General features: G+C 46.8%; 1 protein-coding gene across 2 annotated transcripts in view; it reads left to right on the top strand.

The window, feature by feature from the left end:
- The first annotated feature begins 5,847 nt into the window (after window positions 1-5,847).
- Window positions 5,848-26,515, top strand: part of WNK4 (WNK lysine deficient protein kinase 4) — a 331,918-nt gene continuing 311,250 nt past the window's right edge. For both annotated transcript variants that reach the window (XM_068261897.1, XM_068261898.1), the window contains exon 1: window positions 5,848-6,927. In XM_068261897.1, the coding sequence (XP_068117998.1) occupies window positions 6,289-6,927 (639 nt within the window). In that variant the 5' untranslated portion in view covers window positions 5,848-6,288. The remainder of the gene's footprint in view (window positions 6,928-26,515) is intronic.

Raw genomic sequence — 26,515 nt, forward strand, 5'->3', positions numbered from 1 at the left:
AATGTCATTTTCCAAGTTTTCTATGAAGGGTTCTGAACTATCCATGTTACAGGGCTGAACATTAAATACCTCCTGCAGGCAGGGCAGATGTCCCAGGAATGGTTCCACCATAAGCTGAGACTGGATTTCATCATCATGAGTGGGATGTACAGGAATGTTTACTGGAACACACACTGACTCCCTAACTTCAATCTCACTGCACCCAGAATTCTGCGTAGCAGTCAAACTAGCTTGCAACTCCAAAACTGCAGAAAAACAGGTGAGTATAGAAGCAATACCTAGACGAGCCTCTAGGGACACTGCAGGAGATTCTAAACAAGGCCATATTAACTCATCCAGAGTACAGGGTACAGAATCAGCATTTTCCTCAGAACAAGAAAGGGACTCAGAAATGTCAGTGCGAGTGGAGATCATGTTTTCATGCATGGTACAGGGCAGGTTCAGAGAAAGCTTCTCTGGGCAAAGCAAAGAAGCTTCAGCATCAGATTCGCAAAACCGAAGCGCTGTCTCACTCTTAGATTCGGCTAACAATGTTAAATCCGAGGAGTCAGAACGCAAAACTTGCGAATCAAAAATCGCTTTAGGTTGTGAAACTGACGCTTCCATACGGCAAACCTCCGCGATCTGCGGAGCAAACTGTAAGGCGTTCAGGACAGAAACACTGGAGCAACTGTCACCAGGCAACGGGCCCTTACAGGTGTGAACAGGGTGAGCCAAAGACTCATTTGCAGTGGAAATAGCGACAACATCAGGAAAAACTTTATTAGACATATTAATTTTACTTTTGATGCTGCATAATTTAGGAATTTTCCCCATAGCAGGATCACCGATGGAAGATCTTAAAGATCTGTCTCTAAATGACAAGGAGTCCCACACATCATTGAGAAAACTGGCACATTCATGCTGATCACAATCTGCAGGAACATCCGAGAAACAGGTATTAGATCGCATAGATTCAAACTGCACACAGTCAGGAGAGAATCTTTCAGGATTCGCACAGGAATCAACCACAGTGATACACTCAGTAATTTCAGATCGCACAATGTCAAGACTCACATGCTTTACCCCAGAAAGGCAGGAACAATCATCCGACAACGATGTCTCTTTATTGGAATCAATTGATTGGTGTGTGTGCGCAACTCATCCAAAATCGTCTGCCATACATAAATCACCAGATCCACATCACCCTCGTCACATTCGTCGGAATCAATCAAAAGGTACATAGAATCAAGACAATCATTCAAGACATCTTCGCTTTTTGCGATGTAAAAATCGCAAAAGCCTTTCCAATCAAAATCAAATTCCTCCATCAAGGCCCCAATTTCCCATGAGACAAATAAAGGTTCAAACAAGCCAGTATCAAGATAATCTCCATATGGGTGGAGATCAGGAACAAGAACAGATTTTTTAACTGCTTTAATATAGTGTGCGATCCTACCTAAAATCGGATCCACATAAGCTTTGGATTGGGGCAAAAAACTCAGAGACTGAGCAACATCATTGTGAACATCAATAGGGAGTGTTTTATTCAGATGCTTGCGATTTTTAGTTTTTCCCTTTTCAGCAACTATGCATGTCTGCTGTTTAAATGCAAGAAACGTATCCAGGCAGTTCTCTTGCACCTGCTTGGAAGCTGAAGTGGCAAGAGAAACATTGAACTGATTATCATACTGAAGGGTTTTGCACATTTCAGACTTGACAGAAATAACCTCTTTATTTGTGGTTGCTATGGGCAACGAATCTTTTGGCTGACAAGCCGAATCAGCAGATTGGCCTGCAAGCACCAACTCATTAACATATGGTAATGACAGAGAAATGTTGCATAACCTAATCTGATCAGCATTTTGCACAGCAGGAAAAAACTCATAGAAACAGCCTGGCAGGGGAATTCTAAGCTTACGAGAAAACACATGAGCCAGAAACCTGCGAGGGTTATGTCTCAGATTCTTGTGTCTGGCATACTCATCAGCCCACACGAACAGATCCCCTTGGGAAAGATTGTAAGCAATCTGACCACTCCAAGTGGAAATATTGGTGGCCTGAAATTCAGGATTTGCCAAGAATCTGGAACATTCTGATATGAATTCATCTCTAGTTTCAGAGTCCAGTATCTTAAACCTCTTAAAGATACAGGACCCATATTTGACCAAATCGTACAAATCGGAAATTCCCTCTACACTGGGAATTTCGGTTTGGCTGGTCATACTGTAACGATTGTGGAATTCTCTCCATGATCAGCGCACAAGGCGTGCGCTGACACGGCGGAAATCCCGCGACGGTGCGCACACAACAGCAGAAACGAAGTATGAACGCAATCGCGAGAGGGGCGATTGCCGGAGGTGACACAATGCTGCAGCAAGGCAGAGCACGAGAGTAGCAAAGGCACAGCAAATCATACAATGAGAAGATAAGGAAAATAATAAACGCTACCTAAACGCGAACACCGCACTCATTCGCAACAGCGAACGCGTTTTCTGCGCGGTCTCCGCGTGTTAAGCACAACAGAGACAAGCACGCCTAACTAACCACCGACAGACAAACATGAAACAGAGGACGCGAGCGCTTGCTTAACGGTTACCTCACCGAGCCTCCAGCAAGCGTTCGTAGCAGACAAGACAGGTACACAAAAACAGGGATAAGTGCGAGATACGATCCATTGCTCTTTCTGCCAGAGTGAGTGCGATCCAAGTAAGGCAACAGAGCTTGCAGGATCCCCTGCTCTTTCCGCCAGTGCAAGTGCGATCCAAGTATAGAAAGAGAGCGAGCTGAATCCACTGCTCTTTCCGCCAGAGCAAGTGCGATCCAAGTACAGCAAGAGAGACAGAACAGGCAATACAAATAATACAATCCTGACTGCACTAGCAAGGATGCCTAGCGCAGTCCCAGGAATTACTCTAAGCTAATCTTCAAACAATAAGCATGGCTGACACTCCAGGAGTGTTTCACAGGACAAACCCTTATGACCAGCGACCTACTGTGGAATCACATGGTATATATAGAGCAAGCCTACTAAGGATGTGGCTAGGCAATTTGCATGACAAACGTATGCAAATTCCTCAGCAGCAGCAAGCTGCAAAACTGACAAAAGGTCTCTCTTCCAAAGACCTGCAAAATGCAGACCTAAACAGTGGTCAAAAAGCTGCCTGCCTGCGCAGGCAGCTGAGCGGATCATTACAGTTTACCGGTACTCTCTATATATACGCTTCAGCACAGTGCTTCTCAACATTTTCACAGCATGCACCCCTATATCAATAATGGTATTTACTAGGTACCCTCTGCTTAGGGCAACATAATTCCAAGTGCCCCCCTTGACACATACACAGGTGGTCCCGTACAGCACATTTGCGCAACCCTTTCCTCAAGGCCCACCACCAGTACGTTTTGCAGAAAACCACAAACATGCACCGGTGAGGTAATTAGTGTCTCAGCAGAGCTGATTATCTACCTCTGTGGATTTCCACAAGACATGCAGCGTTGGTGATACTTGAGGACAAGATTGGGGAACACTGCAAAGGGTCCATTCTGGGAGATTGTAAGCTGAATTTGTTTGTAAGTCGAGTCCCGTGTTATACATAGTAAAACATGGGTACATGACTTTCTTTTGGACAACTCTAAATTTGAACATATAGTATACACTCAGGGGCGTAACAATAGACCCTGCAAGGGATGCCTCCGCAGGGGGGCCCAGAAGCCACAGAGGGTCCGTGGGGGGAAAAGTTTGAGAGACTGACAGCTAAGGGCATGGAGAGAAAAAAACGTATTGCTATATTATTGTTATATTGACTGCATGTGTCCACAACACAGATAAGGACTCATACACACTTTGAAATTTGTACACTGTCCCTGCTCCCTAGGGTTCGTAAAAACATCTGTCTCTCACTGCTGCAAAGTTCTGATGACTTCATGTACAACCTTACAAACAAAGAAGTCACATTTTGAAAAAAAGTTGTAGACTTTCCCTTTTCAGCAATCACTCCGAAAAGGATTCCTAGATTCTTATCACACACAGGCTAATGACCTTATGGCTCTGATTCTGCTTCATTGAGAGCTTTTTGTCTCATACCGAGTCCAAGTTCTTGTAATAACAGTATCAATCAGTGACATTCTGAATGTTTTGCCAAAGTTACAGTAAATACTATATCTTATTTTCAGCATGTCATTGTTGTTCCTCCCTATAGCATGTGCTCTCATGTAATAAAATAATAAGGCTGTGTATGTATGTGCTGGGAGCAGAGCTGCAACGAGGAACTTGTCGGCTGCAAGGGGCTGGAGGAAGCCCTGGATAAGCAAATCTGGGGGTAGCATAGATTGCCTGACGTTTCCTTTAAGTCTAAGTGTTTTATCTGCATGGGGAAAACACATTGGTCCTCAGTTTTCCTGTGCAGAAAGCGAGGGAGATGGGGGGCCCCATCCAAAGTTTTGCAGGGGGGCCCAGTGATGTCTAGTTACACCCCTGTATACACTATTTTTGTTTCTGTTTTTAATTTGCATTTAATGTGCAGCTCCTTTTGCTCCCGGTCTTCTCCGCTGGCGCAGCCGACCTCGACAGGTCGGGTTCCGGGTCGGCTTCTTCTGCGCTCCACTGCGTGGGTCACGTGGTCTGCCTGCCTGCGCAGTACCGTCCTGATGATGTCGGAGAGACCTGCACCAGCGGAGAAGACCGGGAGCTGCGGCTAGGGCACAGGACAGCTGCCACGGGCTGGAGGTAGCCCCAGGTAAGTGGATTTTTTTTTTTTTTTATAATTAGCTTGGATCAGTCCTTTAAAGGGAACCTAAAGTGAGAGGAATATGGAGGCTGCCAGATTTATCTTCTTTTAGACAATGCATATTGCCTGGCTGTCCTGCTGATCCTCTGCCTTTAATACTTTTAGCCATAGACCCTGAACAAGCATGCAGATCAGGTGTTTCTGACTGAAATCTGACTAGATGCTGGTTTCAGGTGTGAGATTCAGACACTACTGCAGCCAAAGAGATCAGTAGGATAGCCAGGCAACTGGTATAATGGAAATAAAAATGTCAGCCTCACTTTAGGTTCCCTTAAATAATCTAGCCTGAACGTGAGCATTAACACAACTGTAGATTTGTAGTCTTGCATGAAAGAAATCTTATTTTGCCGGGCAGGCCAGGCAGAAGACTGTGACCACACTAAGGGCCCTTTTCCACTAGCGGCGTTTGCGATGCTGAATCACAAAATCACAAACCGCTAGTGATTTTTTAATCGCTACGGTTTGTACATTATCATGGGAATCGCGATAGGCAATTTCCACTACCGCGATTCATTTTTTTGCCAAGCGCGATCGCGCCGCGGAGCGATCTTTGCCGCAATTTTGCTATGCAGTACAGTGCATAGCAAAATCGTGATCGCAATCGCCTGAGGTTTCCTGCTTTTTGCGATTCAGCAATCGCTAGCGTTCAGCGTTAACGCTAGCGACTGCTAGTGGAAAAGGGCCCTAAGTGAGTATGAAAATCACATATACAGGATGAGTTGGATCACAAGTTCAGCATATGCCCGTGCTCTCATTACTTCACTCTAAATGACCCCATAGATTTTGTTGGTTATCATAAACTCCTGATCAGGTGATCATGCACACTACTGTATCTAATACAACCTATAATTAGCTTTCCTATGTAACTCTCTGCACAAGCTGGCTGTCATGGAGAAGACAGCATGTGCAGTTTCATGGGGAGGTAGGGGTGAACCTCTCAGGGGGGGTGTATGTAATGTAAATAGGGGAGGAGAAGGTAGTATTGTTTAGCTATGTTCAGAGCTGTGGTGTAGCTGGAGGAGACAGGAGAGGGGAGGTGCTGGGCAAGGGGAGGTGTTGCTCAGCTGGAGAGAAGGTTGGCTTTATCTACTCAGTATACACACACACTGCAGTCACATGAATGTAAGATCAGATTCCCTTTCGCACCGGCTGGAGCTGTCAGTGTCTTTAGAAGCAGGAGGGAGAAGAGAGAAACCAGGACATTGATCTGCGCTCCTGACGCTTGCTCTGCAAGTAATACTTTAGTGGATTTACAAGACTACACAACTTTATCCTTCAGGAATGTCTGCTGAGAAAATGAAGACTTACATCTGACTGCTGATTCCCCCCTTGTCCTGTGTACGACTGTCACTTTGCAACAAGCCACACTTGGACTCTTTCCTCCACCATGGCTAGATATAAGAACATGCGCTAACTGTTTTCACAGTTGGTGTGCATCTGTTAAGTTTATTAGGTTTTGCAGTCCAGGTATGGCTGTACAGTGTTGATCTCAGAAGAAAGATCGTCCGTGGGTTCAAGAGCGATGTTTGCATTCGAGGTCCCATCCAGCCAAGCCATGTCCCAGACAGAAGCGGACTTAGCAGGTTGTGGCATCTCTTTTGGCTCAGACCTACCAGAAGACCCGGCTGAGTTGGCCTCTCTGGCAGAATTGAGAAGAAGAAGACTTTCGGGCAGAGAGGGAGGTAGAAGGAACTCTTACCAGTTCAACAGGAGAAGCTCTGCTCAGTTGGAACTTTTGGGCTATGACCCTCCAGGGACTTCTTTCTCTTCATGGTCCCCAGAAGAGCCCTCATCTTTAGAAGAAAAAGTTGAGTCCCTCACTGAGAAGTCTTCTAGTTCTTCCAGTCTCCAGTCATACAGTGCTCAAACAGATGGGCTGCCAGCTCCGGGGACACTGACCAGCATTGCAGATCTCAGCTCAGAGTCTGAAGATGAAGCCTCCAGCCCCAAGCGACCTGCAGCTCCCATCCAGAAACCTGTCATTGTAGAAAACAAAAGGGAGCAAGAAGAAAATGAGGAGAACGAGACCAAAGCCGTGGCCACCTCGCCAGATGGGAGATACTTGAAATTTAACATCGAGATTGGAAGAGGTTCCTTTAAAACGGTTTACAAAGGTCTGGATACAGAGACTACAGTGGAAGTGGCATGGTGTGAACTTCAGGTAAGTCACCAAGACCACTTATTAGTTCCTTCCTACTATGCTAAAAAGTTGACTCAGTTTAGGTGCCCACTAATGATACAATCTAGATTGTACAACCTTACCGAATTTATGTAGTAGAACAGTAAAAAAAATGATTGTATATCCTTTGAATGCATACTTTAGGTAGCCCTCTCAAGATTGTATCAATGTATCACCTTAACAAACACAATTTCCATAATACATGCTTTTTACAGTAAAAGACCTACAGCACTTCAAACCTCTCTCCACATTTGCCAATACTGTGTTTTCTTTCTCATCTGAAGGAGGTGTTTCAAATAGGATATTTGATTTGTAGAACAATGTAGCATAGTAACCTGTAACAATAGAATCTTGTTTGTTATGTATGACTGCACATTTTTGTTATGAAACGTTCTTGTGCCTTTTGTGTGCTGTGTTTAATTAAAAATACAATAATTATCATATGTTGCATTATTCATATGCCCACTCCATGCTACGCAACAGCATACTGTGTTTTACGTCAAGACTTATAGTACTGTTTTATACACAACAATGGAAAAAATGCTTAAAGGAATACTGTAGGGGGTCGGGGGAAAATGAGTTGAACTTACCTGGGACTTCTAATGCTCCCCTGCAGACATCCTGTGCCCACGCAGCCACTCACATATGCTCTGGCCCCGCCTCCGGTTCACTTCTAGAATTTCAGACTTTAAAGTCTGAAAACCACTGTGCCTGCGTTGCTGTGTCCTCGCTCCCGCTGATGTCACCAGGAGCTTACTGCGCAGTCACAGACCATACTGGGCCTGCACAGTACACTCCTGGTGACATCAGCGGGAGCGAGGACACGGCAACGCAGGCGCAGTGGTTTTCAGACTTTAAAGTCTGAAATTCCAGGAGTGAACCGGAGGCGGGGCCGGAGCATCGGTGAGTGGCTGTGTGGGCACAGGATGTCTGCAGGGGACCATTAGAAGCCCCAGGTAAGTTCAACTCATTTTCCCCCGACCCCCCTACAGTATTCCTTTAAAGTCCAAAATCGAATTGTTTAAGCAGAGCCATGGTCAACAATGTACAAAACTAACCTATGAGAAGAAAAGATGATAACGACCTCAACAGGAAAGGCTCCCTCTAGTTCCTTCTGCTCTCCCTCCTCTTATCTAGGTCTGTTGTACCCTCAAGGTGGGCATACATGTAGCGACTTGGCAGCTGTATCAGAATTGGATGAAAATCAGTGAATCCTAGTGCATGCCCAAACAACGATGTGACTAGTTTCGGGCTGAAATTGGTGGCATTAATCTATCTGACATGCTGCAAAATGTCCTGCCGTCTTGGTCGGTGGGGTGTGCGGCGGTAACGATGAGTGATATCGGGACTAGTGACGAATGTGACAAAACCCCCAACGCTTTCCCCCCTAATGATCCATGCCGTCCCCCCCTTCCCGGTGCCCTGCCCAGTGCGCTATACATTACCTCTCCGTGTCCGCCTCTGGCTCTAGGCCCTGTCCTTCATCCATACACGCGCCCCACGTGGTATACGTCACACACGCCCACGTTACTCCGGCAATCACGTGGGACCCGTGTATGGACAAAGCGCCTTAAGCCAGCCCGGAGGTAGCAGTGGATGAAGTTTCCAGAGCTCTGAACCAAAGTGGGTCACTTACCTTGCCCCCTCCAATAATTGTCATTATGACATGGCTTCATCAGGGTCACTACCAAATCAGCAGACTAGAGTCTGGAAGGATGCTGTGACAGATGGACATCACAGGATAGAGACATCACAAACTTCACTGCTCAGTTTGGAGATGTCTGATCTGGAAGAGGAGGACCAGGGACCAGAAAGAGAATCCCTGGGGAATCCTGTCAACTTTTCTTACCACAGTTTAGTTTCTGTATTCTGCCCAGAGATCAGTACTGCTCAACTGGTTTGTATTTAAGTTTTAGATAGAGTGGAACTCTTAGCAATGCTGTAGGGTTTATATTTTCTACTTACTGTACTTCTTGAGGAATGTTTTTATTTTCCCTTTCACAATGACAGGTGTAAAGTGAGAATGAATCTGCCACATTAGGGCACAACAATACTTTTTTTCTTCCTGGATAATGAAAAAAGGGTTTCTGTCAGGTCTTTATTGTCTATGACCCTGTTGCATATCTTTGGGATACCTAAAATCATTCAGCAGAACTCTGAATGTCACCAGGAGAGGAACTATAATGACTTCTTTTCACCAGAAATAGTATTGCAAAACAGTGAACCAGCCATCACTTAAAGTGTACCCGTTACTTAAAGTGTAGTCCTCAGACACTTGGTGGCCCCCTCCCATGTCTGGACCCCCTCCGTACTGCTGCTGTAGTGCCAGTTTTACACCTCCAAATGGTTCCAGTCTCAGCGAGGTGCATGATCTGTTCACTCCACGGACCCTGGTGAATCCTGCTCCAGAACGAATGGCAGCCACGGTTGAGAGTTGCAGTGTATGCTCCCAGTGAGCTGCTGTGCAAAGTCATGCAGAAGTGCATACAAATGTGTGCACAGAGTGGACACAACGGGCTACAGCGAATGCACAGAGGGGAGGTTGGAAACAAGAAGGGGCCACTGAGTGTAATAGCCTAAAGAATGACCAGGTAGCTATTCATTTTACATTTATATTTGCCTGAGGTTTGCTAATGGTTTTTTTTCACAATATGGAAATGCATTAGAAATGACAACCCATGTTAATCAGTGGGTTCGTTCACATCGAATACATTTTTCCATTCCTGGTGAAAACAAAAATGGCATGTGCTTTTCTTTCAAAGACCGTGTGCATTTTAGCGCACGTGAACAGAAAAATGCATGAATGCAAATGTTATGCACCAAAACACTTGCATGTGAATGCATTAGTAAGTGTGAATAAGGTACCCACGATGTGATTTTTGCTAATTATTTTTCATGACTAATAATTTTTGCCGTGATATCGTGCAGCATCATTTAACTGAAACATTTGTTAAAGGTGTTTCACGATGCACCTCACCTGGGGCAATCGTTCGTCCTTAAACGACCACCATATTGGAATAAATCGCTGAGGATCATTCTGATCTTCACTGTTTGTTTATGACAGCACTAACGATGCTTGTCAATTTGGCCAGATGGATCAGGGAACGATCGTTTGTTGGCGGAGATCCCCGATCTGGCCGTGGGTACTGAGCTTTACAGATCACATGCTAGTTCCAGGGTACTGACTTGGTGGTGAGCACAGTTATGTGCCCTGTAAATAGAATGTGGCACATTACTGAAAGAAGGGCTAAATCACAGGGTGCTTAAAGGAGAACTTCAGCCTAAGCAAACATACTGTCATTAAGTTACATTAGTTATGTTAATTAAAATAGGTAATATAACCTCTTATCCACCCTGTTTTAAAAGAACAGACAAATGTTTGTGATTTCATGGGGGCAGCCATCTTTTTCATGGGGGAAGCCATCTTTTTGGTTGAAAGGAAGTGACAGGGAGCACGAGACAGTTCCAACTGTCCTGCGTCCTGATCACCTCTCCCAGCTGCGTGCGCTAGGCTTCGAATATCAAATTTAAAAAAAACAAATTTGCACCAAAACAGCAGAACGAGAATAACATCAGAATTCCCATCATGCTTTGCACAGCTTTAGGGGAAAAATGCCTGGGCAGTTTTCTTCTGCGCAGCTAAAAATGAGGCATGGGTAAGAAAAACAAAGCTCTGATGCTGTGAAACTGTTAAAGTGAACCTCCGGATTAAACATCTACTCATAGAACTGAAAAGGTTTGGTGTTTCTTTAACAGTTTCACAGCCTCAGAACTTTGTTTTTCTTACCAAAGCATCATTTTTAGCTGTATTTTTAGCTAAGCTCCACCCATCAAAGAAAACTGCCCGGGCTTTTTTCCCCTGATGCTGTGCAGAGCATGATGGGATTTCCTATGTTGTTATTCACGTTGCCTAGCAACTGAGAGAGGTGCTCAGGACACAGGACAGTTGGAACCGTGTCTCATGCTCCCTGTCACCTCCTTTCAACCAAGAAGATGGCTGCCTTCATGAAATCAAACATTTGCCTGTTCTTTTAAAACAGGGTGGGTAAGAGATTATATTACCTATCTATTTTATTTATCATAACTAATGTAACTTAATGACAGTATGTTTGTTTAGGCTGAAGTTCCTCTTTAAAGAAACACCAAGCCTTTTCATTGCTGCTGAGTAGATTTTTAGTCTGGAGTTTCACTTTAGCTGCATGGTTGCTTTAAAATCCATTTAAATTCAGTACAGAACAAAACTATTCATCAGATATAGCAGCTCTTAAGCAAAATACAGCTTATATAAACATACTGTACGTTTAGCAGCTGTCCTCTGCCTGCTGTGTAAGTACAGTCCCTCAGACAGGTGTTTCATTTGTAAACCTTCCATGCCCTCATCACATTGTTGTGACAACACACTGCCTACTGGAGGAGTGACTGATTGTGATCCAGCTTCCTAGTGTGTCCAGAATATGTATTCTGTTACTGCAAACACTACAAGAACTGTCAGTCGGTGGACAGCACCGCAGACACACATTTATTATTTTTGCGTTTGTGTTTGTTTTGCTGGCAACGTTATCTCAGCATTATCCTTGTGAGTGACGACCAATGCTCTCATTGCGGCTTCAAGGAATCTAACAAGGACAGAAAAAGATATACAAACAGAACTGTCAATATGTTCAAATGTTAAAGCATTCTTTTTTTAAAGGTCTAATCCAACAAAAAAATGTTATAAGATAAAGTTCTTGAAAAAACATAGTCTTGATTTTGGTAGTTTTTCCATTGTTAAAGTGGACCTGAACTCTTGCACGAGGCACAAGGAAAACCGATAAAAATGCACCCTGTGTGTTTTTAGAGAGAAGAGCCTGTCTAATTCGCTCTCATCTTCAAGTAATCCCAAGTGCAATTTGATCTCTCAGCTGTATCACCACATAAATGCGTCAGTCCTCGGCAGACACAACTAATTTGTAAACACAGAATGTGTACTAATGTACTCATGTTCTATTTCTTAGCTGTACTACACATACAATTAATCATCTCATAAGTTTATTTTCACTTCAGATTCCATTTAAAGTGCTGGGACTCCCCAGAAGCACAGTGCTTTTGAACCCGCCAATTAAATTGAGAATCACAAATGCTATGAAATTGCTGACAAATCGATGACTCTCTTTATAAATCGCTACCACTTCGGCCTGCGCGCGATTTCCTGCAGTAGCCGGCCCCAGGACTTGACGCCAATTGGCGTTCGGCGTCCTGGAGCTGCCACCGTGGTCACGCCCATTGGCGTGATGCGGTCTTGAGGTAGTTAATTGCTGGAAATTGCTATTGCAATCACCTGTAAAGCGCTTACACACAATGCTAGCGATTCTAGTGTGTCCCAGCCCTTATTCTGTATATCCGCTCACAATGTGTGACTCAGCTTGGTATCTATGGCCAGAATATTGGCATTACATCCAGGCAACAGGCTCCTTCAGGTATCTTTATCACATCTGTCTCTCCCTGCATGCGAATGCTTCTGTCCACTATCAGTATCTCTTAGCAGTTGATCGTATGAGCTCAGAGCTATGATGGTAATAGTGATTACTGGAAGGAACAATTTCCTGTGGTGCCAAGCTGGCATGAATAATTCAGATTTGCTGGGTTTTTGTCTCGGCACTGTCTGTATATTGTTCTGGGAAGCCTCACATTGATCTCATTGGTGCTGTGACTCCTCGTTGTAGCTGTGTTAGCAGGAGCAAGCTGTAGAAGTGACAGGCTAGAATGTTTTCCCACCTCAGTGGAGATGGGAACACCTGTTGTCAGTGATGCAAGTCTACTGCTGAAGCTTCTTTTTCACCCATTTACTTCTAACACAGTAGGCAGTGTGCTGTCTTTCTTTTGCACTGCATACTGCCTGATGCACATTTGAGGCTAGGTTCACACTGGGACGTTGCATTCGTGCGTTAGTTTTATAACGCATTTGACCGTACTGCAATTAATAGTATATGCATCGCATTGTAACGTGTAGCGTTATTGTAACACACTGCTGCAGTGGTTACCTCAAAACGCACATGTTATCAGGTATAGGAAAGCATACGTTTCATTGCCTGTATGCTTTACTGTACCTACTTAATGCAACAGTAACTTAGCATTCACCACTTAAGGACCAGGGCTGTATTGGCTGATCTGTGCTGTGTGGGCTCTCCAGCCCGCAGCACAGATCAGGATTGCTGCAGGACGATCAGACTCCCCCCCCCTTTTTTCCCCTCTAGGGGGATGTCCTGCTGGGGGGGGTCTCATCGCCGCCGATCCTCAAAGCCCCCCCCTCCGCACCGCTATTCCCCCCTCCCTCTCCTTCCCTCCCTCTCCTGGTCACAGTGGGCGGCACAGGACGGCGATCCGTCCTGTACCGCCTCTAATAGGCTTTAGCCTATCGGACGCAGCGATCTCCAGCCAATCAGAGGTCGGGGATCGCCGATCTCCTTTACGCCGCTGCTGCGACAGCAGCGCCGTATGATGTAAACACAGGGGATTTCTTCCCCGCGTGTTTACATTTCGCCTGCGAGCCGCGATCGGAGGCTTGCAGGCTGTTCACGGAGACACCCTCTGTGAACTGACATGGAATGGCCGCTCGCCATGGAAACACCACTTCGACCTGCCGACGCCTATCGGCGTTAGGCGGTCATTAAGTGGTTAATGTACATTACCACTTTTTTGGTGCGTTGCTTTGTAATGTTGCGTTGTGACTTTAAAGGACAACTATCAAAGTAATCTAAAATTCTAAATGCCACACGTTTCCATTAATTACTAGCAAATAGCAATGCATAGGCTTTTTTCATCTTTATATGAAGAAAATGACATTTACAGAGAACAGTTTCTCACAGTGGGCATTACTATGGAGAACTGTGCCCAGCACATCCAGCATACAGAAACAATCTTCCCTGGCTCTAAGGTTGTGACTGGAATCTGTTCAGAGCGATAGAAAGCAGAAAGATTGCTTCAAATGTGTGTAAATAATCATCATCAGCAGCTCTGTGTTCTTGTCTGTGTGTCTCTCTCTGCCACACAGTACAGGTATGTGGGGCTTACAGAAGAACTGTTTATTTGATAGAGAGCCACATAAAATGGCAAGGAGGGCCGCATTGAGATGTCCCACAGTGTCCTTACACTGTGGGATGCCTCAAATGCTCACTCCAGCCTGAATAATTGGAAATACCTTCTGTTTTAAGAAGGCAAAATTCTGTTCTACACGTACTGCCACATAAATTGTCATCACAGCATGAGCTCTTGCATACTGCTGTGCTGTCCAGTGAACCGTCCCAGTAGACGTGATGAGCTATTTGCTAGCCGAAGCTGCAATGTGTGAGTCAGATCCAAGCCAGCATCATTGCGCAGATAGCACCTGAGTACCAGCAGCTTCCACATGTAACCCTTCTGCAGGCTGCTCTGCATAACACATCCCCTAACTGAGCCTCATAATCCCACATTCACTGCTAACCCTCCCACAGCATCATTAGAACTTTTCCTTATAAATGCTCTGCTTGTGTGCTTCTTGCTGAATGGTCCTTACACTGCCATTCATAGCTGCATTTCTGTTCTTTGTACCAAAAGGCTACAAGCCTTCAGAAATTGTTGTCATTGTCAAAAGCGTGATGGTGTTTTAGTAAGTAAGTAGTCCTTTTGCTCAGTTGATTTTCGATAAACAAAAGTTTCACATAGGCATTTTTACAGAGTTGTCAGATCTAGAAAGTTTGCAAACAACAATAAGAAATTTTTAACCACTTGCGTACCAGCAGTCTCTGGCCGCTTACAGTAATCCCGAAGCTCAGGATCAAAATCGCAAACACACCCTAAGAGAGGGAAGCCTCAGGATCCTTCTGAGGCTTCCCTCGCTGATCTACAGCCCCCTGTTGTTCAGCGCTACCCCTTTCCACGTCAGAGCTGCACAGGTCTTTTTCCTTATGCGGGGTCACATAGTAGCTACGCAAGCCCACCCATGTATGCGCAGTACCACGGAGCCCGCGGCTCCCGCTTTCTGCACATGCACGGGCAGGCTGGGTCGGCTATTGTGCGACCACGCTGGAGCAGGAAGAGCTGTGCGGCCAGGGTTGCCACCTGATCCCTCTAAATAATGGCACATATAAATTATACATGCCTTGTGGCTAGTTAGATGCAGTTTAGGCACTGATTATGTGTAAGTAGACCCACAACCTTTTAACTTAGATGTGGCTGTATTTAAAGGGATGAGGTGGCAACCCTGTGTGCAGCCTGAAATGATTAAAGATAATGCATTGTCACTAATCTTGTGGGGGCCCGGCTCAGCGATGTGGGAACAGCAAAGCAGGGAGGGAAGCCTCAATAGGATCCAGAGGATTCCCTCTCTTTAGGCAAGTATCTGATGTTGCACTCAAACTTCGGCTTGGGTACTCTTTAAGAACCAGAGACTGCTGGTACCAAAAAAACTTACCGACTACTCTCCGCTTAGACCCACCGCTACCGCCGATCGTGCCGCACTCTCTCATCACTGAAGCTCACTTGCTTTGCTGTTGCTATGACTGACAGCAGAGCTATGTGAGCCGGTCTGGAGCCGATTTCATTGGTTCCTGACCCTATGATCAATGTGAGCCAATGAAAGTGTGTCTGAATCACACACCTTAAACAAGCATGTGGCAAATACAGTCAGACTTGAGTCAGACACACCTGATCTGCATGCATGTTCAGGGTCTACGGCTAAAAGTATTAGAGGCAGAGGATCAGCTGCCCAGCCAGGCAACGTGCATTGTTTAACCCCCTCCTGACCGCCTAATGTCAATTGGCGTCGGGAGGGCGGCAGACGCAGGACCGTGTAACGCCAATTGGTGTCAAGTCCTGGGGGCGGGGTTTTGCAGGAGATCTTGACAACACTCCGCCATCAGTCTCCCAGCGGCGACCACTGCTAGGAGACTGTTAGACGGTGAAATCGCCATCTATGTACATTGTACAGCGCTGCGATGTACAGCAGCGCTGTACTGGGGACAGCTGTGTCACTCGGCTGTCACCTGGGGAGGCTTAAGAGCAATAGGCTCTCATAGGCCGATGCCTATGACAGCCGATCGCTGTCATTGGCTGGTGGGGGAGGGAGGGTGGAAACCTCTGTTGGTGGGCATTTGTGTGCATGGTTGTTTGACTCTGCAGCAAGCCATTAAAAAAAAAATGGCCTGGTCACTGGGGGGGGGGGGGGGGGGGGGTTTCAAGCTTGTGGTTCTTAAAGGAGTTCTGTGGGGGGGTTGTGGAAGAGAAAAACGGACACTTACCTTGGGCTTCTATCAGCCCAGTGCAGCGGTAATGTCCCACGCCGTCCTGCCGTTCTCCGCCGCCGGCCAAGGTCTAAGCGGCATGGGATCCAACTGCGGCTGCGCTAAAGTGGCCGCGCACCCGCTCGCTTCCGCCTGCGTCATCAGAAGCTTACTGCGCAAGCGCAGTACAAGGCTCCGTTGTACTGCGCCTGCGCAGTAAGCCTCAGATGACGCGAGCGGAGGCACGGCAACGCGCATTATTCGTCTGTATGTCAGGCGAATAATAGCCCGGTGCCGGCTGCGGGGAACGGCGGATGGGAGCAGGACGTTGTGGGACATTACCGCTGCATGGGGCTCATAGAAGCCCCAGGTAAGTGGTAGTTTTTCTCTTCAGAAACCCCCACAGAACCCCTTTAAGTGTTTAGAAGATAATAAATATTTCAGCCTCCATATTCCTCTCACTTCAGGTGTGCTTTAAAACATAGACATTGCAATAAAGAATGAATGAATCCTTTACTTGGGTTATGCCAGAAGCCAGGTATCCCTGCTGCGTACGAGAGGAATCGCCCGCCAGGAGACTTGGGCACAGGATACAGCCGGTATTTGGCTTATCTAGCTGCTGCACAAGTCCCCGGCGACGTTAAATACTGTTCCCCCTCCAGGCCGCCATGGATGGTGGGGAATGAAATAATTCGGCTTTCAGCAATTGCTGGAGGCCAAATTATAGTGTTTTATAAGTACCTTTAGCTCTGTTATCTGACTGCGCCGAAGTTACTCATTGTGCGCCGCTATAGCAGTAATTCCTATTACGGCCTATGGTGGCTCTGGCTGCCCCCAAGTCTCCTGCACTGGAATGAAAGTGTTTGTGCCTGCTTATTGCTGTGCTTCATGTGCTGTGCAGAAGTGCGATTGTGACAGATACACATAACTGTAGTCACCAGGCACTGTGGTCACAGGTGTCCTTTCTGGGCTTTACGCCTGAATTACCATGGCAACTCCGATGGGAATATAATAACTTGATCCAGCAAACCTGGACTGCTTTAATTAAAAATTGCCTGCTATTTAGGGCTTTCATACTGTATACATTTCTGCATGTTTTTAAAATTGAATGCATTTTTAATGCGGACCTGAGTTCATAACATTTAGCATAATAACATTTAGGGCTCTTACACAGTGGGACATTGCGTTGCAGGGGACGTTAATGTCGCATAACGCTCCCCTAACGCAACACATGGTGGTGCTAAAGGTGGACGCTACATAGAGCCGCCTTATGCGGCTCTTGGTGCGCCGTTTTCGTTCGATAGAACCGGCGATGATTCATATGAATCATTGCTAGCAGGCAGAGAACCGAGAATGATTCATATGAATCATTGCTAGCAGGCAGAGAACCGAGAATGATTCATATAAATCATTGCTAGCAGGCAGAGAATGATTCATATGAATCATTGCTAGCAGGCAGAGAATGATTCATATGAATCATTGCTAGCAGGAAGAGAACCAGCATTGCAGTGCAGTGAATATTAATTAGCCATGTGGCTAGGCAAAATAGCGACTCTCCCCTCCTCCTATCCTGCACATAAAAAACGATAAAACAACATTACTGAGCATGTGCAAATAGTCTAACGCGGCTAAAACCGCATATAAAGCACAGCATGCTGTACTGTCATAGAACGTGCAGCGTTACAATGTAACGCAACATGGGCACTGTGAACAGCCCATTGATTTTTCATTACTGTGAGTTGGGCTGCGTTACAGGCTGCTCTAACGTGCGCCGGTAATGTCCCACTGTGAAAGCAGCCTTAAAGAGGATCTGTAACATGAAAAGATCCCCTGGGGGGTACTCACCTCGGGTGGGGGAAGCCTCCGGACCCTAATGAGGCTTGCCACGCCGTCCTCCATCCGTCAGGGGTCTCGCTGCAGCCCTCCGTGAAGTCCGTGCAGCGGTGACGTCAATATTTACCTTCCTGGCTCCTGCGCAGGCGCTCTGACGGCTGTCGGCTCCAAACTACACGGAAATACCCGATCGCCGTCGGATCTGCTCTACTGCGCAGGCGCAAGTTTCCTGCGCCTGCGCAGTAGAGCGGACCCGAATGAGATCGGGTATTTCCGTGTAGTTCGGAGCCAGCAAAGGTAAATATTGGACTGACAGTCGGTACAGTCGCCGGCTGTTCGGAGGGCTGCGGCGAGACCCCCGTGGGACAGAGGACGGCGTGGGAAGCCTCATTAGGATCCGGAGGCTTCCCCCACCCGAGGTGAGTACCCCCCAGGGGATCTTTTTAATGTTACAGAGTCTCTTTAAAGAAAAACATTTCTATGCTACAGCTGATACAAATCCTGCAATAAATCTGCAGTGTGTCTACTTCCTGCTCTTATGGAAACAGGCATAGGGTTAACATCCTGTGTTTACAAATTAGCTGCTCTGCTGAGGCTGCCAGCTGGCACAACTGAGAGATCAAATTACACTTGCAATTAGTCACAGATGAGAGGGAATTAGACAAGCTAAACTCTCTAAATTCATACAGTGTGCATTTCTTTATGTTTGTCTGTCCTGTGCAAGAGTTCAGGTCCACTTTAGGCTGCTTTCACAGTGGGACGTTACTGGCGCACGTTAGTGCAGCCTGTAACGCAGCTTACCGCACAGCAATGAAAAATCAATGGGCTGTTCACAGTGCCCACGTTGCGTTACATTGTAACGCAACAAGTTAAAAGAAAGTGCTGCATGCTGTGCGTTATACTGTGCGCACATGCTCAGTGATGTTGGAGGAGGAGGTCTCCCCTCCTCCTCCGCGGTCAGCCACATGGCTAATTAATATTCACTGCACTGTGACGTGCAGTGTTTACTTCCTGAAGCGGCCGCTCTGTGCGGCGATTGGCTGGCAGGACCACGTGATGCGGATCACGTGGTCTCACCATCGCACAGCACAAAAAAGGCGCACCAAGAGCTGCATAACGCAGCTCTTGGTAGCGTCTTCCTCCAGCACCACCAGGCGTTGCGTTAGGGGCACGTTATAATGTCCCCTAAAACGCAACGTCCTGGTGGGAAAGAAGCCTTAAAGATTCAATAGCACCATTCACACTTACGAACATTTGTGAGCACTGTGAGCCATTTCTTTAGTGTAGTGCAAGCTGCAAATTGGTTGAAAAGCATGTGAACTGGTGGCTGGGTGATTGTAGTTGAATGCAGCAAGACTTTTTTAAAGGACAACTTATTCGTTATTACATTGCAATCACAGAACTACTAACTGCTCGCAGTAGTCTGATATGACCCAAATGTGGGTTAAAAACTCTTGCTGCCTAACAGAAGATACGTTTTAATAAACCTAGACAACGCTACTTGTGTTCTCCAGTCCTAGAGAACCTTAGTAAAACAGTCCATTGGTGTCCTAGAATGATAGGATAACAGCATGCAGTCAGAGTGGGAGGAGAAGCGAGAGGAGAGCGAGGTGAAGAGGTCATCATTGGGGAAAAGCAGCTTGTTGTGCTGTGTGAGGAGTCTGACGGTGAGTGAGGAGGGGGAGGCAGGAGAGCAGCAGTGTTTGCTTTGCCATGCACAGCAGAAGGGCATACATATGAAATCGGCGCCGGTAGACTTGGGCGCTGGACAAAGCTCAGCCGGTATATGGCTGATCCTGCTTCTGCACAAGTCCGGGCCGTGTTAATTACTATTCCCCCTCCAGGCCGCCATGGATAGTGAGGGAATGAAATAATTCGGCTTCCAGCGATTGCTGGAGGCCGAATTATTATGTTTTAAAAGCAACTTTGGCTCTGTCTTCTGACGGCGCAGACGTTACTCACTGAGAGCCTGATAGAAGTAATTCCTATTCTAGTCTGTGGAGGCGCCGGCTGCGCCCAAATCTAGCAGCGCTGAAAAGCACTGCCCCGGCAGAAGGGAGGAGGTGGTACTGCTGTCCTGATTGAGGAGGAATGGAGTGGCTGAGAATGAGCAGTTTGTTACCGACTCACAGCCAGCCAGCGTTCTATTGTGTTACGCTGCAGCATGTCATGTGAGAACCTTAAATGATGCAGAGTAAATTGTCAGGTGCTGTGCGATCATTCCAAATCAAGGGTGGGGGGGGGGGGGGGGGGCGAACGTGAGGGAGGGGTTGCCTCTATCCTCTGTCTAGAACCGATACAGTTGTTGGATTTCTGTGATGCGGACACAAAGCAGGTTGAAAACCTGTTTTTCTGCATTGTCCCAGTTTAGTCGGAGTTCTTCTTTTATGTGTTGTTTTTTTCCTTAAAGTGTTTTACTTCGGTAATTACAAAGGTAAATATTAACCTCTTTTTAGTCCTTGAAGTAAACTGGTTACAGCCGTGGCCCACTTTGCTCACTAACTTGCTTGATTATCTAAAAACACATCTGGTACGGCCTTATCTGCCAATCTCTTCCATTACCTTTTCTTCTAGCAATGTTTTGTAAATTCCAGTAACTGTAAACAGACCTACAAACATCCATGCCCACTAGTACAATATGCCCCTAATTGCTTCCAGTTCTAATGTCAAATCTGAATGTGGGACTAACTTTCTGAAGAGTGTTAGGAAATCTTTTCACATCGTTATAGAGCAGTGCTGTCCAACTTCATGGGCATGGAGGGCCATTTTTTTTTCAGACCCCATGGTGGAGGGCCGAAGGTTCTTGCTAGAGCCGCAGGCCCCCCCCCCCCCCCCCCCCCCCGGAAAAAATGCAATTAAAGGATAATTAGATTGGCAGCACTTTGCACAAAATGCAATTTAAAATAATAGTGAAGTTGTGTGGCGCGCGTAGTGCGCCAGAAAACACGAGGGTACCAGCCGCGCCGAAAAATGGGTGTGGCCATGGACCAGAATGCGGGTGTGGCCACGGGTGGAGACAAATTTACATGAACTTAGCAATGTGGGACATTAGATTAGGATAGTGGTGGTGAACCTTTTGGAGGCCGAGTGTCCAAACTGCAACCCAAAAGTCACTTATCGCAAAGTGGCAACAGCAATTTAAACTACATACAAACGTTTTAACTCATACATGAACATTATGGAAAATCCAAGTTGAAAATAAACTGTGAAGATAAACAATTTCATCCATCCTACTCCTGAAAAATGTGGGGTTTTTTTTAGAACCTCACAGTTTTATTTTCCGTTTTAAAAAGCTAAAAAAGTAGGTTTAATGCTATTGTCTCATGATGACGATTCAGCTTTTCCATAGTCTCACAGTTCGCAATCATGTGACCCCCAACAAGACAAATTCAGCAATCATGAGGCCCCCAACAAATCATGAGGCCCCCAACAAGACAAATTCAGCAATCATGATGCCCCCAACAAGACAAATTTAGCAATCATGAGGCCCCCAAAAAATCATGAGGCCCCCAACAAGACACATTCAGCAATCTTGAGGCCCCCAACAAGACAAATTTAGCAATCGTGATGCCCCCAACAAATCATGAGGCCCCCAACAAGACAAATTCAGCAGTCATGAGGCACATAAATAGACAGCATTTCACATAAATAAGCAGAATGCCCCTTTAGTGACAGGTGCCCCCCACTTAGATAGTGACAGGTGCCCCCCACTTAGATAGTGACAGGTGCCCCCCACTTAGATAGTGACAGGTGCCCCCCACTTAGATAGTGACAGGTGCCCCCCACTTAGATAGTGACAGGTGCCCCCCAGCTAGATAGTGACAGGTGTCCCCCCCCAGCTAGATAGTGACAGGTGTCCCCCCCCCAGTTAGATAGTGACAGGTGCCCCCCCAGTTAGATAGTGACAGGAGCCCCCCCAGTTAGATAGTGACAGGTGCCCCCCCAGTTAGATAGTGACAGGAGCCCCCCCAGTTAGATAGTGACAGGAGCCCCCCCCAGTTAGATAGTGACAGGAGCCCCCCCAGTTAGATAGTGACAGGAGCCCCCCCAGTTAGATAGTGACAGGAGCCCCCCCAGTTAGATAGTGACAGGTGCCCCCCCAGTTAGATAGTGACAGGTGCCCCCCCAGTTAGATAGTGACAGGTGCCCCCCCAGTTAGATAGTGACAGGAGCCCCCCCAGTTAGATAGTGACAGGTGCCCCCCCAGTTAGATAGTGACAGGAGCCCCCCCAGTTAGATAGTGACAGGTGCCCCCCCAGTTAGATAGTGACAGGAGCCCCCCCAGTTAGATAGTGACAGGAGCCCCCCCAGTTAGATAGTGACAGGTGCCCCCCCAGTTAGATAGTGACAGGAGCCCCCCCAGTTAGATAGTGACAGGAGCCCCCCCAGCTAGTGACAGGTGCCCCCACCAGTAGCGAGCCCGTTACCTCTGGGGCTGGCCTCTCCTGTGTCCCCGCTGGCCTCTCCGGTGTCCCCGCTGGCCTCTCCGGTGTCCCCGCTGACGATGCCGCTGCTGCCTCACAGATCAGACCTCACAGATCGCGGCGACTGAAGCAAGCAGAGCGCGCGCATGACACCCGCGCGGCAGAACGTCACATGCGGAAGTGACTAATGATTCACTTCCGCATGTGACGTACTCCGTGCGGGTACCATGCGCCCTCTGTTTACATCAGTCGCCACGATCTGTGAGGTCTGATCTGTGAGGCAGCGGCAGCGGGGGGACATAGGAGAGGCAGCGGCAGCAGGGGGACATAGGAGAGGCCAGCGGGGACACCGGAGAGGCCAGCGGGGACACAATAAGAGGGAGCAGGCATGGCGCCCATAGCGCAAGCCATGCCTGCATCCCAGGGAGACGAGCGGGCCGCAGCAGGTGGCCTGGCGGGCCGGATGCGGCCCGCGGGCCGCCAGTTGGACAGCACTGTTATAGAGAATGAAAGACATTTTGCCAATGATTTGTCATTTAAAGTGACACGTCTTCTCACCAGCAGACATACGGAATCCTTTGTAGACAGAATATTTTAGTGCAAAGCTTCTCACTTCAAGCACATCCCATTGTAAATTAAAGGAAACCCATGGTGAGAAGGATATGGAGACTACCATATTTATGTCCTTGTAAACAAAACAGGTTGCCTGGCAATCTTGTAGATCTTATGGCATGAGCAGTGTCTGAGTCAAAACCCAGGAACAAGCATATGGCCAATCCAGCAAAAGCTGAGTCAGATTACCTGATTTGCCGTATGCTTGTTCAGGGTCTATGGGGAGGAACAATATTTCAATGGCACCATTTTTTCACGTACGCACAGGGAAGTGTGGGCAACCTGTGCTGAAGAGTGCTCATTAAGTGTGTAGGTCTGTCACAAGCACTGCCAGCTGATTGACATACAGTAGTAGGAGGGGTGCGCAGGGCGTATGTGTTGTCACGTCGCTGGTGAGTTGAGCGCAGGGTAGGCCGCATTACGGCTTTCCCTGCTGCCGCAAAACTCATCAGCAGCGCTAAATACTATTCCCCCTCCGAGTTGTCACAACCGCCACCGGAGCCCCGAATTACCCTTACGTACCTCACGCAGCATAACATTTCTGCTATGGGGCGCCTGGTTTTGGCACCCGCCGGTGAGCTCTGCGCGCCAAAAGCACCTGCTTCATCCGAAGGGGAGGTTACAAAATATTGTCCAATTATTATTGTTTTCCCCTGATATAAAACAATCGAACTAGCAGTTGCTATGTACAGTGCACCCCCCTGTCTCCATGGCATACACGGAACTGAATGTTCCTGCTTGTGTCAGTGATGTGACAGGGGGCAGACTGAAGGACTTGAGTCTGATTAGATTGCGTCTATACAACAGGCCTCCTTCTAATGTCTATAACTAGATGAACCTTATTGTATAGGCTACAGAAGTGAGGTCCTGGTCCAGGAGTGGCTGAAGCCCTATAAGCGATGTATCAGGTGGGCAGCACGGAGGCATAGTGGCTAGCACCATCTCCTTACAGCCAGGGACGTAACTACAAAGCATGGGCCCCTCTAGCAAAACTCTAATGGGCCCCCCTTAATGTTTCACAACCCTTCCCTTTCCTCCCCTTGGTGACCCTCCCAGTCGGGGAGCCTGCCTTAAAGGGGAACTGACGTGAGAGGTATATGGAGGCTGCCATATTTATTTCCTTTTAATCAATACCAGTTGCCTGGCAGCCCTGCTGGTCAATTTCTCTGCAGTAGTATCTGAATAACACCAGAAACAGGCATGCAGCTAGTCTTGTCAGATCTGACTTTAAAGTCTGAAACACCTGATCTGCTGCATGTTTGTTCAGGGGCTATGGCTAATAGCATTAGAGGCAGAGGATCAGCAGGGCTGCCAGGCAACTGGTATTGCTTAAAAGGAAATAAACATGGCAGCCTCCATATACCTCTCCCTCTTCAGTTCCTCTTTAAAAGGGTCATGAAACAAGTGTGGCCAGCAGGATCTTCACACCTATAACATGTGTAGCTGCAAAAACACCTGACGTGGCGTATTGAAGGGAAGGAAGGTTTGTAGTTGGGGCCTCCCACTCATTTAGGCCCCCATGGCAGTTGCAGGGGTTGCTCTCCTGTAGTTATGCCCCTGCTTGCAGTGCTGGGTCCCCGGTTCGAATACCAGTCAGGTCACTATCTGCATGGAGTTTGTATGTTCTCCCCATGTTTGTGTGGGTTTCCTCCGGACACTACGGTTTCCACCAACATCTCAAAAACACATAGATACGATAATTGGCTTCCCCCTAAATTGGGCCTAGACTATGATACATTCGCAACACGATACATACATAGACATGTGACTATGGCAGGGATTCGATTTTGAGTCCCTCTGAAGCTTTGTTCACATCATAAATTGCCAGCGCTATCCCAAGCACTGAGCAATTTAGTGAGAGTTTTTTCCTGTGCTTTTCCCTGTGTTTTGCGCTCAGAAAAGAGTTTTTCGAAATGCTTTTCAAATCGCGTTTGCAGAGCGATTCGTTTTTTCGCTCCCTGGCATCAGTCAGGAAGTGAACTCTTTCACCCAGAAATGAATAAATACAATGGCCTCAATTCACTAAGCTTATCTCCTGTCTTTAATAACGTTTCTAGAGTTGTTACCATGGTGATAAGGCATGTCGTATTCAGGAAACATTTTACCTCAGGCAAACCTAAAGTTAACTCTTCTGTCTTTAAGTTAACTTTCCAATCCTTAAAATAACTCCAGAGTTAAAGACAGGCTGGTAATTAACTGAGTGTGAAAATAACTACAGAGGAGGTCAATTAACTACAGAGGAGGTAACTTAAGGAATGAAGAGATAAGATAACTCTCTCACTGTGTGGAGGTAAGTTTTCTCTTGCCTTATTGTCTCCACATGATCTTAGTGAATTGAGGTATTTATTCATGAAAGCTGGAGAAAGCGCTATTTTCAAGCGCTTTGGGATTTCCCTATACCTTCCATTGAGGCAAATCCCTCCAAAAATGGTACAGGCAGCGCTTTGGTGTGAGGTTTGGAAAAGAACCGTTCAGATGTGAACACTTTCATAGGGAATCATTGCACAAGCACTTTTAGGGCAATTTCTGAAATCGCCAGCGCTTAAACAATCCCCAAAACGCCCTAGGTGTGACCTAGCCCTGAGGAACAGTTATGTGAAAAGACTATATACTCTGTACAATGCTGAGGAAGATGTCAGCGCTATTTAAATACTAAATAATAATAATACCTTTTTTTGTATAGCGCTTTTCTCCTGTCGGACTCAAAGCGCTTGTGAGGCAGCCACTAGAGCACACTCAGTAGGCAGTAGCAGTGTTAGGGAGTCTTGCCCAAAGAACTCCTTACTGAATTACTGGCTTACTGAACAGGCAGAGCTGAGATTCGAACCCAGGTCTCCTGTGTCAGAGGCAGAGCCCTTAACCAGTACACCTTCCAGCCACTGATAATAACCACCCTTCTGTTGCATCCTTGCCATTCAAATATCAGCCTTACCATTAGAAACGTGTAGGAAAAAAAGGGTGGAATGACTGTTATTCACCCTGCAATCATTAATACAGTTTATACAAAAGGGGTCTCCCCAAAGCAGACCAGTTCTTATGTAGTGTAATAGAAATGGGGCTCTATTTCAGCTGTATTCTGAGATTCTGAAATGGCACATAATAGAATCTGGAAACTTTAAATAGACTGCTGCTAAAGGAATTACAGAGGAATTAAATTTAAGCTGATCTGATGTCTGACTTATGTCTTTCTCTGTTAACCCTTTCCCTGCGCTCGCTTTCACCGACATGTCCCCCTTGGCAGATCCGGCCAGTGTGAATTACTTTTGCCATTTTTAGAGAGGAGGATCCCATCAAGCGGGCGGTGCAGGCCTGACATTCAGTGAGCGCATTCTGTTACACGCTATATATAGGCCTGTCAGTAGTGCCATGCGTTAGATATATACTGTGCACGATCTGCACACGTGCCGCTGCAACAAGTCGTGCTGATTGCCAGCTTGTTTCAGGCTTATCCCTGGGCCGCCCCTC

This window comes from Hyperolius riggenbachi, chromosome 12 (genome assembly GCF_040937935.1).
Source record: "Hyperolius riggenbachi isolate aHypRig1 chromosome 12, aHypRig1.pri, whole genome shotgun sequence".
Taxonomy (NCBI): Eukaryota; Metazoa; Chordata; class Amphibia; order Anura; family Hyperoliidae; genus Hyperolius; species Hyperolius riggenbachi.